The 16,288-nt window shown below is 43.9% G+C and overlaps 1 protein-coding gene across 1 annotated transcript; it reads left to right on the plus strand.

Annotated features, from left to right (window-relative positions):
• The first annotated feature begins 461 nt into the window (after positions 1-461).
• Positions 462-8,679, plus strand: KLF6 (KLF transcription factor 6). Its single transcript, XM_037031854.1, has 4 exons — positions 462-806; positions 3,527-4,100; positions 5,536-5,659; positions 6,104-8,679. The coding sequence occupies exons 1-4, from the start codon at positions 705-707 to the stop codon at positions 6,153-6,155; spliced, it is 852 nt and encodes a 283-aa protein (XP_036887749.1). The 5' UTR covers positions 462-704; the 3' UTR covers positions 6,156-8,679.
• The last annotated feature ends 7,609 nt before the right edge of the window (positions 8,680-16,288 follow it).

Raw genomic sequence — 16,288 nt, forward strand, 5'->3', positions numbered from 1 at the left:
GCCCGGCTCACGCGGACCGGTCCTGAGTGACCAGGGCTCGGGTGACCAGTAACCGGCTGGGATGGCAGAGACTGGACACGGACAAGGGAACCAGCTCCCGGGACCGGCCGCGGGCGCACTGAACCGCGCGGCCGCACACCTCCCAGCGCCGACTCCTTCGGAGTGCGTCGACCTGCGCCTTAAATACCCTGCTAAAAATAGCCTGCGAGGCCTCCTTCCAATCATAGACGCCCAAAGTTCGAATTTAGCCAATGGCGGAGGCCTTGTTGGAGAGGCTCGGTCACGCCAGGCGGGGCCGCGCTGAGCCGGCGCCCGCCATTGGCTGAAGCTGACATCATCGGCGCGAGGCCCCCAGGTCGGGCGCGGCGTGATTGGGCGGTGCGCGGGGCGGGCCGGACGAGTCACGTGGGGGGGAGGGAGTGGGGGGAGCTAGGCCTGAAGGAGGGGGAGCTGGCAGCGGAGGTTTGAATAGGGAAGTTTTTCAGGGGTTACGTTTGCAGTCAGTCCGGTGTTTGCAAATATTGTGTGGGCTAGCGAGCGCGTCTCTGGACTCCGGCAGGATCTGAACCCGCGGCTCCTCATTGCTGTGCACTGAGTTTGCATGAAACTTTACCGGCACTGCAGGCACCGCCGTTGCGCTCCCGACTCCAGACCGCACATCTCCCTGTTGGTACAACAGCGGGGACTGTCTTTTCCAACCCGACATGGATGTACTCCCAATGTGCAGCATCTTCCAGGAACTCCAGATTGTGCACGAGACCGGGTACTTCTCGGCGTTGCCCTCCCTGGAGGAATACTGGCAACAGGTAAATAGGAATTGTATGCCAGGTGCCCCGGTGCGCAGCGGAGGGAGTGCAGGCACACACCGTCAGGACGATGTGTGGCTGGAGGTTCATTGCTTTTGCTTTTTTTTATTTTTTGTCTGGTTTGAGTAGAATTTTTAAAAATTAAAATAATTAGTCTTACAACGTACTCCTGCTTCCGGTGCGGGAGGCACTTTAAAGGGGCTTTTTCCAGTGTGGAGCCGAGTTGTCATTTGCGTGGGGCGCAGCAGCACTTAGCGCTCCCAGTGTTTTTGCCCGTTTCTGGGGCTTCTGAATCAGAGTACAGCCCGAGCTCCGCTGCCTGATCCCGACCCGAGCTCTTGGCAGAAGTTTGGTGCTTGTACCAGCTCCAGACTCCACAGCTGGAACTTGTCATTTGAACTTGCGTGGATGCCAAGGGTATTTTTTTTAACCGGTTTGTTTTTGTTTTCCTTTTTGGTCTTTGTACTTAGTTATTTTTTTTCTTTTTAAGTTAGAAATTTCACCAGCAAAACATCCACCAGCTCCGTTTCCTTACCAGGCCATTTCCAGTTGCTTCTTTGGAATCCTTAACATTTGCGTCCATCTGCCTTGTTTTTCTTACCTGCTTCTTTTGTTGACCAAAAAAAAAAAAAAAAAAAAAACCCAAACCAGCAGTGTTTGCACAACCAGTGACTTATCAGTCATATGACAATGAGTCTCTCTGAATTACTTCAAGCCTGAGTTTGGGAAGAAAAGCCTTGGTTTCCGGCATTTTTTAGTAGAACTGGAATTTTTGGCATTGGACAATTATGAAACTTAATTTCCCCCTCTAATTTGTTAGGATTGCCCTGAGGTACTGAGATTCTGACACTTGTCCTTTTTTTTTTCTAGAAGGTGGAAAGGGGCTGTCTTTCTAACCGGTTAGACTGTTGGTTTTTGACACGAAGTACAATTATATTCTGTGGATTTCAAAGCCTAGAATTGCTTTAAGAGGGGCGAAATGTAGTATGTGGCAACCTTCATATGCCTGCTTAATTGTTTTCAGCCCTGTTCCACCTTCCTCTCCCCTCCCCCCTTTTCCTCCTTAAGAAGCTGCTCCCTAGGACGTGATTGAAATTGATCTAAGTAGTTTCCTTCGGGCATTTGGGATTTGGGCCACAAGCCAGGCTGAGAGCTCTCCTTAGCCTTCAGAGGCTTTTAAACTCTCCGAGAGCTTCGTTCTGGTCCCCAGTGCTCATCAGCATAATGGAGATTTTAAATTAGCCAGATGATTAAAGTTTAACAAGATCTCAATAAGTATGCTTTCTTTTTTCTTTGGAACATCCATAAAATGTCTAGCTGGTCTCTCCTCAGAACACTCTGGTGTGCATTGTAACCCAGACATCCAATTTTAAGGGTAAAGAGAAAACAATGGTGGTTTTTCCCCCTTTGCTTGCTCATGCTTGCTCTGTGAGGATTCTGTGGGGAGGGGGAAGGGTATGTGCTATATAATGATTGCAGGCATATTGCTAAGAAAGCAAGCGTGAGCCCTTTGGATAGCTTAGCTACTTCTGAATGTCATTTGCTAAAAAGAGTATAGTGGGCTGTAGAAATTTGTATCTATAGAATTTCAGCCATATAGACATCCTTATATGGCCATCCAGGCAATTGATCCTAGTGAAGAGAAGGGCAGATATAATTTAATCCTAAAATGTTTCCTACCGTTTTTCTTTTCCAGTGGCTAGAAAGTTTGAAATGGTGGGGAGAGGGGATGCTGGTCTCTCGGCAGTTGTAGCTTCTTGAAAGGTTGGTTGTGGGTCTGGGGAGGGGGCACTCTGTCCATGACACACTGCATGTATATCTGAACCGGGTCCTTTTTTGGCTGCTGGTCAGAATTTCAAAAGGAAGTCTCCTCTGGCATTGCGTGAAAGAAATAGAGTGATGACTCATACAGTTGTACTCTTGGCCAGTAGATAAAGTTCTTGTCCATTGTGGCACTCCCAGCAGGGCCCGGAGGAATTTCCCCTCTTGCATCCTTTACAATAGCAGATGGCCATTCTGGAATGATTTCTCCACTCTGTTGTTGAAGCTCTTGTTTTTCTCTGACCACTGTGGAAGTCATTAAAGTTGTGTGCACCCATGGCCCTGCACTTGGGAATGGCGTTCTTTGAAAGCCTACTAGGTCTGGGCTAAGCAGGAAGTGGGTGGTTTCTGTGCAGCTCCATTGATGTCCTTGAATATAGACCATCAGCTTGCTGCGTCTGCTCACTGAGTGTGGCCCTGTGCTGTCAGCTGTGTCTGCAAAGGGAGATACATGCAATGTCAGAACACATTGCATTGCGTTGCGGTGCAGCCTTTTTGTCTTGTGCCTGAGAAAGGAGGATGGCTGGGGCTTTTCTTAATGCACATGGTTCTTGAGATTGTCAGATAATCTGGCTAAACATGTCAGGGGTGTGTGTCTGAGGCTGGTGTTCTTTGTGTGGTTTACAGAAACTCATTAGAAACATCAACACTGGTAACTATAACAAACACTGGCTTAGTGACCTTTAGTCACCGTGGCCTTTGGTCCCACATGGTATTTCTTCCCAATGCATCCCCATTCCTAGAAACAGCTTTCCTCTTGCTCTCCTAAAGACACGGTTATTATAGTGACATGGCCACAGTCTGTTTGCCCTTCATTCCTGCATGTTTTTGGAAAAGTGCTTTTGGTTCCATTTTCAGTTGTCATAATCATGAGCCTTCTTGTGGTTCCTTTTGCACAGACCTGCCTGGAATTAGAACGTTACCTCCAGAGTGAACCCTGCTATGTGTCAGCCTCCGAAATCAAATTTGACAGCCAAGAAGATCTGTGGACCAAAATCATCCTGGCTCGGGAGAAAAAGGAGGACCCGGAAGTGAAGGTTTCCTCCAGTCCCCCAGAGGATGCTCTCAGCAGCCCCAGCTTTGGTTACAACCTGGAGACCAACAGCTTAAACTCGGATGTGAGCAGTGAGTCATCTGACAGCTCCGAGGAACTCTCACCCACCTCCAAGTTTACCTCTGACCCCATCGGCGAAGTGCTGGTCACCTCGGGGAACCTGAGCTCCTCTGTCACCTCCACACCCCCTTCTTCTCCAGAACTGAGCAGAGACCCTTCTCACCTGTGGGGTTGTGCGCCTGGTGATCCACACCCTTCAGGAAAGATACGCAGTGGGACTTCAGGGAAGCCTGGTGACAAGGGCAGTGGGGATGCCTCCCCAGACGGTCGAAGAAGGGTGCATCGATGCCATTTTAACGGCTGCAGAAAAGTTTACACCAAAAGCTCCCACTTGAAAGCACATCAGCGCACTCACACAGGTCAGTCCCTCCTGCGACCTGGGAGGTGGGCCGCTGGTGGGCGCCACTGAATTGCACCAGCCCTGGGAGGGGGCCGGGCTCCGCAGAAGGCTGTCAGAGCAGACACATCCTCACCTCACTCTTTCCCCAAAGAGATGGGTCTCTGGGGAAGACAGAGTAGGAGGTGAAAGACTGGACATGTGCTCGATGAATGGTTGACACTTTCAGAGTAAACAGACAAGAGGTAAATCACATTCTCTATCTCCACCCAGCCCCCCACCCACTCCAACCCTCTTGGTGATCAGGACCTATTGTACGTGGTCTGCAGTGTCCACAGTAATGTTATGTGGAGTTGCTTCTGACTTTTTTGAAATGAAACTCAAGGATCAGAGGAGAGGGTCATTGGGCAGCATGGCGCACGCCACTGTGGGTGGTGGTCTGCGGAATGAGCTTGATCATAGATTTCACATGCAGCAGTATTGATCAGTGGGTGCTACCTGGGAATTTCTCTGTGGATCATGCTGCTTTTGTTTTCTGATACCAATTTTTAAAAGACATTAAAAAAATTTCTTAATGAAATACCACAACCTCTATGAAAGTGCCATTTTAAACTACCATAGTAGTCTCTAGGGTAATTGGTGATGAGTCACAGAAATTTTAGATCTGGGAGGGATCTTAGAGATCAAGTCACCTTAACTCTTAACTTACCAGTAAGGAGAGGAGGTGGCTGGGTTGTCAATTAGGGTCCCCAAAGTGCTCATGGCAGAGCGGGGTCATGACCCAGGTGCCATTTGTCCAAACAGCATTCTCTAGTAGGAGTGGTTCTGGCCAAATGTTTAATATCCTCTAAAAGGATATTCACTAAAAGGTAGCACTTTTAGTGAATTCGTGTTTATAATCTGACTAAGGGACAAAGTGGACTTTGGTATTGGATTGCCATTTAGAAAGTTCTTTGAAGGCCTTCGATGGGGTTTCCCAGAAACTCATGACTTCAGTTCTGGAGAAATGTAGTTTCTCAGAGAAAACGACAAAGCTCATTCCACAGGGAAGTGAGTAAGGAGCAAAATAAGTGCTTGGCAGAAACGGTTTCCATGGAGAAAGCAATAAAACCCTGCCCTTGGAGAGGCTGTGGGTCCAGTGGGCTGACACATCACCTCTGAAGTATTTCTTCAGTCTGAGTAATTGTCTTTCTTACATGTTAACTGAATATGGTCATGTGGGCGCTAGGTCCCTTGCATAGCACTTGGAGGACTGAGGCTAGGTCAGGAAAGAGCTCCTAGGTGTCACTTTCTGAGTACCAGCTGCTGTTCCTAATTGAGGTGTGTTAGGAATTCCTGAGGCCACCAGACCTGCAGCGCGCTAATGAGTTGACTTTCACCAGGTGCTGTTGTAGCAGGGCTCCTTCCCTCACTGGTCAGTGAAATCATGGCATGCTTGTCCTGTGCTCTCTTCCCAGGAGAAAAGCCTTACAGATGCTCATGGGAAGGGTGTGAGTGGCGTTTTGCAAGAAGCGATGAGTTAACCAGACACTTCAGAAAGCACACTGGTGCCAAGCCTTTTAAATGTTCTCACTGTGACAGGTACGTGCTTGAAGGCGCTGGCTTTGGGAATGCCATCCCCACAATGGAGTAGGAAGGCAGATGGTTTCCTGTCCTGGACTGACCTTGTTTTAGCCTAGCACTTAAAAAAAAGTTTCTGATAGGCCAGTTATCTTAAGTTAAGATGCTCTGTGTCTTGTGTGTGTAAAACCAGAGTGAATTCATTCCTACTTTCTGAAGATAGGCCTTCATCAGTTTTTGAATTTGAAGACTGGGAAGTGAGGTCAGGTCAGATGCTCCCAAAGAGTGGAATGGAGACCTTAAATTTATACTCCTACCCTTTGGAATTTCCTGCTCCTGAAAATGAGTTGCAGTGGATTGCCAGCTTCCCTCTGAAAAGAGCTGGGTGGGGGCATGCAGGGTGGGAGGTCTGTAACTGAACTAGGGCTGGAGACCTAACCTCTCTGATGCTGATTGACTCTGCAGGTGTTTCTCCAGGTCTGACCACCTGGCCCTGCACATGAAGAGGCACCTCTGAGGGAGCAGAGTGAATCCTGCGGCTAAAATGGCTTCCAGGCTGAGAGACGGCCATGGAAGGAGGGTGCGTGTTCCAGCCAAAGCATGCCATTTTGCACCCCACCCAGTTGCCTCCAGGACCTCTCCTTGGAAGGTCTTTTGAGGGCAAAAAAAAAAATCATGTCGGAAGCGGCAGAGCGCCTGTGGTGTGTGGTGTTTGGGTGGCCTGGACTTGCACTGGTCCCTAAGCCTTTGCCGTGAGCATGTGCACTGAGAATGTTAATGGTTGGGTTGACTGTATGTGGGGGATCTATTAGGACTGTATGATGAGGAGAGTCTTTCCTGTGCAGTGGCAAGACTGCAAGAGACAGAAAAAAATGTCGTTTGAATGTTTTGTGTGTGATGGGTAAACCTTGAGATGAGACGACCACCAATCATTTCCTGGGAGGGTGCCTGCGCCTTAGGGAAAAAAAGGGAAAACATGGAGGGCGGGAGTGTGAGTGATCAAGACCTTGCTTGGTGAGTGGGTGGGGTGGGGGGCCCTCCTGTGTGAGAGGGACGTTGGCGTCTGGTGCAGCTATGAAACGTGCAATGTGTCAAGTAGCTTGTTCTACTGGCTACAACAGCTCATTTGTTACCCGTTGTATAAGCTGTGTATTTACAAATATAACACAATGGTAACCTTTCCTTGTAAGACAAAAGTAATGCATGGTCTAGGGAACTTTCTGCTTTTCCATTTTTAAATCAAAACTATAGTTTTGATTCCAGTTACTGAGCAGCTAAAATGCAATTTGTCAAAATTGGTGATCCCTAGCCATCTGGGCTTGGCAATACACAATACATCCCCTTCGATTTTGTAACACTCCCCTTCCAGAAAGGTGGTGTGCAGCGTAGGAATATTTTTTACACGATTCTGAATTTGATGACCTTTTTGGAGAATTTAGTGATGCCCTTTGAGACATCGGACACATGCGGGGTGTCAAGAATGTGAGGGCCAGGAGCTCCTGGTCTAACATAACGTTAGACTAAGAACTTAAAATTTTTCTCACTTGGGTAGATAAAACCACTAAAGCTTAGAAAGTGTTTTCTCATGCAGCTACGTTTCTCTTATTTATGCCTTGAGGACTAATTTCTGGTTTTCTAGCTGTTAATGCACTGTAGATCTTAATAATGGTGCCTTATGCGAGTGGCCCCTTACCTGGGGGTCTCATACAGGGGTATGGGTGATGCATGCTTTATTAAGGCTCTTTTTTCACCTGGCATTGTACTGTATCAATGTAAAATACAAAAAAGAAAAATCTCTTTAAGGTCCTCCTTCACAAAGACAAAGAGAGAGATGAAACCCCCCCCTCAACAAGTCAGTATTTACTCAGTATTTTAGACAACTTGACCATCAGTGTTAAAGTGGAAAACACATGATAATTGGGAAATCTGAACATTTCTGTCACCGTGAGACTTTCATATAGACTTTGCACAACAGTTGTATAGATCACACATCGGCTGCATTTAATATGTAATGTTTTCACACATATTAAAGATACAGAACTATAAAAAACAATGTTAATGTATTGGCTTAAAAGGCACAAGTTTCACATAACTATCTATCTATCTGTTGGTAATACAGAAAGTATATTAATTTTTGTAAAAGTGGGCAGAATCCTTGTGTATGTATATTTGTGTGTATAGTATATGTATGTGTGTGTATATATATACATATATATAATATATAAATATTTTTTTAAGGAGAAATTAGATGTTTAGCTAGAAATTTCACAGCCTGTGAAGAAATATTTCAAAATGGCCATAAAGGAGGTAAAAATGAAAACTATACTTTTATAAAGGCTTTATCTTTAATTTAGTGATTTGTTACAGACTCTGGGCCTAGACTCTGTTCCAGACTGCTGACTTTGCTCGTCCTTACTGTCAGGTCTGGGATAGGGTGCTCTTGGCTGTTCAAAAATGGCATGAACAGAATACTAGCCCACAAATTGGTCTCAGACACACTACGATTTTGATTTTGAATTTCAGCCTTATTAGAAGATCTAAGAGTCAGCTAATTACAGGGATTTTTTTTAGAACACTTTTTATGCAGATGAAGATATTTTTTTTTCAGCACATAGATTCTTCACATTTTTTCAACGAATAATTTCCCTGAATTGGCACACCACAGTGTGGACAGCTGATACTTCATCCAGCTGCTGGCATGTGGGTGTGGACCTTTTCTTTATATATATATATATATAATATATATATATGTACATATATACACGTGAGTCTGGCTGGGCTGGTATTTTGTTTGATCTTCCTGGAAATGAGCAATGATGAAAGCTCGAATAACTGGTTTTTTATCTGGGCTGATGAGTAGTACACTTACCTAAAGAACTCATTTCATTTTGCTAAGGGGGAAAATGCACTTTTGGCAATTCAAAATCCAGGCACCTGATTTGCTGGATTTTGGAAAACTCCTTTTTTGGCCCTGCTGTGCGCCTAGCCATAACAATTCCATTAAGCAAGAAGGTAAACAAAAGACAAAAAGAAAAAAAAAACCAACTTGCGCTGGCTTGTCTCACTTATGAAACACCATGGAGTTGTCTGATTGGGTGGGGCTGGGTGCCATGTATATCAATGCCTGTAATTTTCATAATAAGCAAGTACATCAAGAATTACATTCTGTTCAGGTGATAACTGAGCCTCAATCAAGCAGAAACTTTTTGCTTGACATTAAAAAATTTCTATTAGTGAAATTTCTTTTTTTTTGAAGCACCCTGTTATCTAAAGAATCTTTGTAAGATTTTTGTAAAATTTTGTTTTACAAGATTTTATTTGAAATTGTTTTTTGCAAGATTGTTATATTTCTGTATGAATGTATTTTTTATCGGAATAACATAAAAGAATTCTTATCAGCATCTCAACTCTGGTTGGTATCTTTTTGGGGAATGGGGGGAGTTGAAACAAATTCCTGCTCTATTAGTCAGCCATGGGAAATCTCCCTTGTGCAACCCTAAAGGCCATTCGCCTGCCTCGTCCCTTCCTGTCAACTTCACAGCCTGACCGGGGAGCTAATGTGCAAAGAGCCGCTTGGTGTTGCTACCCTGCAATGCACTGAATTCCCTTCTCCAGAGACACAAAAGCAGCTACCAGGCTTTGGGGCACAGTAGGAAAACATTGCTGTGTTTTATCTTCCTGTTACTCCAGCCAGGGAAATAATACTGCAGAGACATATGCACACTGACGAACTTGAACACCTCCTGTCCCTTCCTCAGGCTCCAGGAGCCCTGTTCCAGGTAAGCAGATCAGGGCCAGCCTTCTCTGACCTGGCCCACACACCTGGCTGAGATGTCACCGAGGAAGATGAAAAGGACAGGAGGGACAGGAGGCCCAAGAGCGGCCCTGGCTTTCTCCAACCCACCCTTCCATAACCCATGCCTTTCTGGTTAGGCCAGTAAAACTGAGGAGTCTGTTTACGTGATCACCAGATAATTTTGTATCATTTAAAGGCCAATGGGATACCTTCGATGTAGAGTCCACTTGAGGTTTTTCAGAAGGGTTTCATGTGGATACCATTAGGTCCTGGTCTCAGTTTTACTGCTTTATTTTAAGCTCATCAGTAGTGATAGACAAAGGTAATGTGTGCTTTCTAGGTAGGGGTATAGGAAGGAAATGGCCATGGGAAAGCTTCTTGAAGTTCTTAGTTTAACTGTGCGGAAGTTCTCACATTTTGAATGCCTTAAGTGCTCATGACTTCTCTTTATAGCAGACCTTTGTTTTGCTGGAGGTGCACACTTTACAGTAGTTGCTTTTAATTTATAATTTGAGAGGGGAATTTTAAGTGCATCCCCAGATTAGGAATGTCAAGTGACTTTCTAGAACAGCAGTAAAAATATCAGCAATCTGGGAGGAGTTGTGGTGTGGGAGGGTGGAGGAAGCAGATGAAATGTGGCCAGGACTCATGGGTGTGTTGTGCTCTGAAACACATGTCAGGGTGACTAATAGCTGGACTGCCCTGACTGTACGGCTAAATAAAGGCTCGATAATGCGTTCTCGGCTACTGGTAAGGCTTGACCCCTTTGTCATGTGCAGACTATGCTGAACAGCTCAGTTATGTTCAAATAAGGCTGTTAGGAGAACTGTTGTGCAATGAATCAGCTGTAAACCCAGCATATTTATAGAAGTATAAAAAATTTCCGTCTGCTTAACAAATTGTTTGAAACCTAGCTCAAAGAAAGGAAACATTTCCCTTCTAACTAGTGGCTGTATGCTCTTGGACGATTTGCTGAACTACAATGGACCTCCGGTTTCTTACTGTGGAGGTGTTTTGAGCTAGATCACGAGTATCTGGCATTTTATATGGAACTACAATTCTGTGGTCTCTGAGTAAAGGGTGGACTTCAAATGATAGGTTCCCCATCCACAGATACACAGCTCAGATCTAGAAAACTTTCTGTTGTGCTACAGTAGAAAGTATTGTTGAGAAAATTGCTCTGACTTAGAATGGAAAACAGAACATCATCAAATTGCCCTTTGCCCCTTTAATTATAGTTAAGTTACTCAGGCACTTGGGGCTTTATAGCATGGCATTCAAAAACAAACAAACAAAACTCTCCCTGAAAAGTGCCATTGTAGCCACTGCAGATCCAAATCTCAAATTCCCCCAATTCACCAATCCTATTCCCCCACAGTCAGGTTGACCCATGTGCTTAAACAGCAGTGGAGGTGAAAGTGGAGTTGTGTACCTTCGTATCGTGGTTGCTGTGGAGAAAGAACATACCGTATTTTGCTGTGTATACTGCACACCCACAGTTTTGGCCCAAACCTTCAGTAAAAAAACTTCCGTTTTAATTTTTTTAATTCAATTATTTCTTTATTTCTATTAAGATACTTTTTTTGTATTATCTTAATAATAGGAAAAAAAAGAATACAAAAATGTTAAAGGAATTTTAACATTTATTTTTGAACATAATATGGTATAAGGAATTTTTCATAACAGTTACAAAACACAAGAACAGGTACAAGTTATTTCAGGTACTACCCATGTATAATGCACATCCTTATTTTTCCCTCAAAAATGTGGTCAAAAAAGTACACATTATACATGGCAAAATATGGTAGCTTTCATATAAAACTCCTTTCTTAGGTTCTAGCTTTATGGCACCATGAGCTATTTAAAATAACCCTTTTTCCCCAACTAAATTCTTTCTTTACCAAAGTTGGGTAATGATGATGATGATGGTGAGCTGGCTTGCTCTGGCTTTTGAGCTCGTGAATGAATGACCTGTTTGGGGGAGGATGGTAAGCGATCTGAGTGAAGTTGTCCGAGTGAATTGTCTACTACTTCTTAAGTAGTAGACAATTGCCTTAACCAGGAATCGAGTAGGCAATATGTCATATCTGTGTGTGTATTCTGCAGAACACCACACGGTAGACGCTGTCCCCATTTCTCAGATGAGGAATGCTGAGGCTTCAGGAAGTTGGGCTGCTTTCCCTAGCTCGCTCAGCTAGGAAGCTGCAGACAAGCATCCAGTCCAGCACTTAACTGCCAAAGAAAAGAACAAGGTTAATCACCACTGAACACCGCTTTCTGTCTCACCCCAGTTCCCACAAGAGACTTCTGCTCCTTCTGTCTAATTCACCTTAGAATGAAGCTACATTTATGAAATGAAGATAGACTTTCTTGCTATTCGGAAGCACTGAAGCTATAAACTGTGCTGTAATCTTAAGCAAACAAAGTAACCACTTTGAATTGCTTTCAGATATGAGACAGATGGCATGTATTTATTTTTAATGTTTAAGAAGATAGAGAACACAACTGGGGATGTGACATCCTGCATTAATTGGCAAGCATCACCTAATGCACGTAGTTAAGACACAAAGAGAGGAAAATTAGGTCCATGCATCACCCAAATGAGGCAATACAACAAAGTGTATTTAACTAGATTTATTTTATAACATGTTCTCTTTCACTCTAAGTAATTTTAATGAGAAGTCTCTAAACAACTGTGAATGAAAAGAGACAAAGAAGAGAAAAAATCTGGGTACCACATGTCCTGATAGGAACCACACTGGGCTGAGAAGTCAGCTAGGAGTTTTCAATAACAGACAGATTTAACTAGAATGCCCTCTTCATTGTCACTGAGTCCCTCTTCATTGTTACGGAGTCCCTCTTCAAATAGGTGGCTAAGCCTTCCACTGACCTCTCTGTACCTAACTATTGCCAAAAGAAAAAAAAAATACAAAATAGTTTAGGACCATTCCTTCAATTAACAGCCCCCAATTCAAAGTCATCATGAAAAAACAGTTACTAACTTTTTAAAACACTTCTCTGCTTAGATAGTGGGTAACTGTGTACCATGCCACATCTCAGCATTTTGTTTGTTTGTTTGTTTGTTTTGAAGGTCATACTTGCTAGGTGCCCAAGCACATTCATGTGTGACTTGCATTTATCAGTTAAGCATAGCTCTGTTCCCCTCCATTGCTTAAGTTTCACATTACCACATTTCATTTGAGTTGTGCAAGACTTCCCTGCAGATGTGCAAGATAGGTAATGACATGCACTGGCATTATCAATTAGCTCAATCGATGTAAAAAGCAGGTGACATTGCCCAGTGTCATTTTTCTGTTGTGTTGACATGGAGATGAAAGCGTGGTGGCAAGGTGGGATAGGTAGGCTGGCAATGGGTTCTGTGGTCCCTTTCAGATGGAAATGTAACAATTCCTCACTTTCTTCCCCATCTTCACTCGGACAACTTACTATCCTCCCCCAAACAGGTAATTCATTCCCGAGCTCAAAAGCCAGAGCAAGCTAGCTCACCATGAGATGTGTATATATATACATTTTTAGTGTAAAAATTAAACTCTTCATGGTAAAATTGCCTTTGGACAAAAATTGCAATACAGAAATCATTTAGTGAAAGCAAACTAGAGAAAACATTTGTGTTTGCTACAGATTTAAAATATTGAACCATGATGTTCCGATGTTAAATATCTAACTGTCCTTATACCCTATTGAAAGATGAAGGTAAGGTAACGGGAGACAATAAGGACTTGGGGGTGCAAGAGGCCACTGCCAGTCCAGCATGTCTGAGGTGGCCCCCAGCAGTATCCCTCAGATCCAACTGGTCTGAACAGAGGTGTGGTGGGAAGGGGGACTGAAGCCTTTGCTAAGTGGAACTAGCCACGTGTGAGGATGGTTCTAGGGCACACGCCACCTACCTTTGGGCTTCTCCAGTTTGTGAGGCCACACACTGAAACTTCAAATGCGTCAATGGGATGGGACTTTTGGAACAGGTTCTAGTCCTATTCTGATGAGAAATGTTTGCAGGGCTTGAGAGAAGAAGGAGCGCCAGCAACCTTTAATTCACCCTGGATCAGTCATGATCCACCCCTTGAGCTTCCTGCATTTAGGTAATCCAAAACGTTCCTTTTAAAAATGCCCTTGTTCTAGTGACAACCTTGAGTAGCACCCAGAGGCATGACAACTGTCCAAGATCATAGGGAAGTTTTGCCCAAGCATCCTGTAGCCCTTTCTTGAAACTATGAATTCCCTCAGAAATATTTCATAGCAACCCAATCTCAGAATTACTATTTTTTAAGGAAATTCTAAGAGTTAGATTTGCCAAGACAGGGCATTTACCTATTAGGTTCCAGGGAGCCTTCCCACATGGAACTTCCAAGTAGAGAATTCACTAATTCCTGGCTTTGTGAAGGGGGCTCCAACCCTTTGAACGTTGTTTTCCCTCATCTCCAAAATGGGGGCAACAGGGATCCTTCTGGGATGGTTGGAAGATGGGAGACAAGGTATGTGGAGATCACTAGTTGGTCATTATTTCATTGTGTGCTGGGTACTTATTTCTCTACCAGGAAAATAATTGTGGTTCTTCCCCCTTGAATTAAAAAAAATAGAATTAAAAAGTAGGTTTAGGAAACATTCACTCATGTTTATTTTCCACAATACAATTTTCAGTAAATTGAGTGAAGGACAAGCTGAACCTTCATGCTGTATTTTTAGGATCAATAAAGTAGCTTCCTCTTGCAATACTTGCTATGCTACTGAAATCTCACAGGAAGGAAGTTCTGCAAATCTTTGAGTAAAAACACTTTCCTGTCAAAGCAATAAACACACTGACCAATGGCAAAACTGAACTGACTGACAGATTCAATGAGTTGAATTCAGTGTTTTTAACAAATGACAAAGAACTTCAAAGTCCCTATTGTTACTGCAGTTTTTGCGATACATCCAGAGATTGGTCCAGTTTCCCTGAATTAAGTGGACTGAGCTGGACAGATGTCTCACTGTGGTCCCCAGGAAGACCGCATTATTTGATTTATGACAATTTTTCTGATTAAATGGACTATGTGCATGGAATACCTCACACACAACAAAGCATCGGCCTGTGTGCCACTTCAACATGACAGGCTCTGCTCAATTAAAATTTCTGTCCTTACATTCACACACACTTCTTGGTTTATTCTCTTTATTTTGTTTAATCTTTAGTTAACTGATATTTGTTTGCTTGTTTCTTATTTTCACCACCCTTGTTCTTACGTGCATAGCTCCCATGAACCCGCATACTATGCTTTTGTTAGCTTGTGAAAATAAAATGTCACAAATTTGCAAAACATTTTTTGTTTTTAGGGTGTTTTCTCTTTTTTTTTTTTTGGTGTTGCTATTATTTACTTGTAAAATGGTCTCACTGAATCTGGACCCTTGTCTTGAGAACTTAGCCTACATACCCTGACTTTTCCCACTAGTTTCCCTAGCCACGCCATCTTCCCCGGCCTTACCAGCCACTGAAGTCTCCAGCCCTGTGCTTCCATCCTTTGCTTGTTATTTGCCTTATTTGATACTCAGTGCAATAGATTCACGCTTTTATTTTTCACTTGTAGTGCCTGGCTGGAGAGCAAGTGGTTTCGAGGCGAAGCTTGGGTGCATGGGCCCGTGTGCACAGAGCACATGGTGTGTATCTAGTCAGTGCTCCTAACTGCTTCCCAGTTTTGACAGTGATGATGACGTGTGTGTATGTGCTGTGTGTGCCCACAGCTCGTTCACTACCACACTCATTGAGCCTCTGACTTATGTTTCATTTGATGCCATAATGTGTTACCAGGGCCATCCACTCTGGCCACAGAGCATATCCTGGCTGTCAGGAATTCTGCCTGCAGGATAACTGGCAGACACACACCCTTACTTCTGCACTGGCACTGGAGTTCCCACCACGAAATGCACAGGGTGGGTCCAAACAACATACAAATGGCTTTGTTTTCATTTCTGCTCTGAGGTGGTTGAATCGTTGTGAAGGAATGTCTGGCACATCTTTCCCAGGGGTGATGCATTTCCAAACTAGTGGAAGTGCCCGTGAGTCAGCTCCACGGCCCTTCCTGGGGTGTTCTCCGCTCTTCCTCAGTCTGGATAACCAGCATTTTCTCTGGGCTTCCTTACCTTTCTCTCTGACTTCCTGGAGGTGGAGTACCTTTGGGCCAAGAATTGTGTGCATATCGTTTGCATTTCAGACTGCTCAGCTCCTAGCGTGGGTGTTACAAAAGTGCCTGTTCCAAGAGTGAGTGAACGAGTGTCTGTCTGTCACCACTTTACTCCTTGTGCCAATAGCATGGGTCTCCAGGGATAATCTCTAAAGGAAACCCAGCAACTCACTGGATCCAAACTATTAGACTTTTTGGGTACATCTTTTGCCTGGAGGGACTTGAGAAGGGCCAATTATCCATTTTGTGTTTCATTCTTTCCTTGTTCTCATTCACCTTAGGTTGAAAAGTTACCCAAGAATTCATGTCTGAAAATCAGGAAAATCCCTATCACTTTCAGCTGGGTTCCGAACAGTACAATGTTAGCAGGAATCGTCTCCATCAGAAGAACATCGCCCATGTGAGATGTCTTTTTTCCAACTTGTACTAATTAAAAGGCCTTTCCCTCCTACAAATGCACTGAATGCTCCAGAAAAGGCCACGTGACTGAACAGAGCTTCTCAGGGAAACGAAAGTGAAACTTTATGAAAGCATGTTCTGTTCTTGTCATTAAAGTTAGATAATCAAGTGTTTTGACATAGTACTTCTAAACCAAATGCAAAGCCCTTTTAATTCTGAATGCGGTTCTTTCGCATATGAGGAATAAATTGGGGGTTTCCAGGTGACTCGTCAAAATAT

Source organism: Sturnira hondurensis, unplaced genomic scaffold (genome assembly GCF_014824575.4).
Source record: "Sturnira hondurensis isolate 20B ecotype Veracruz unplaced genomic scaffold, ASM1482457v3 Scaffold0021214, whole genome shotgun sequence".
Taxonomy (NCBI): domain Eukaryota; kingdom Metazoa; phylum Chordata; class Mammalia; order Chiroptera; family Phyllostomidae; genus Sturnira; species Sturnira hondurensis.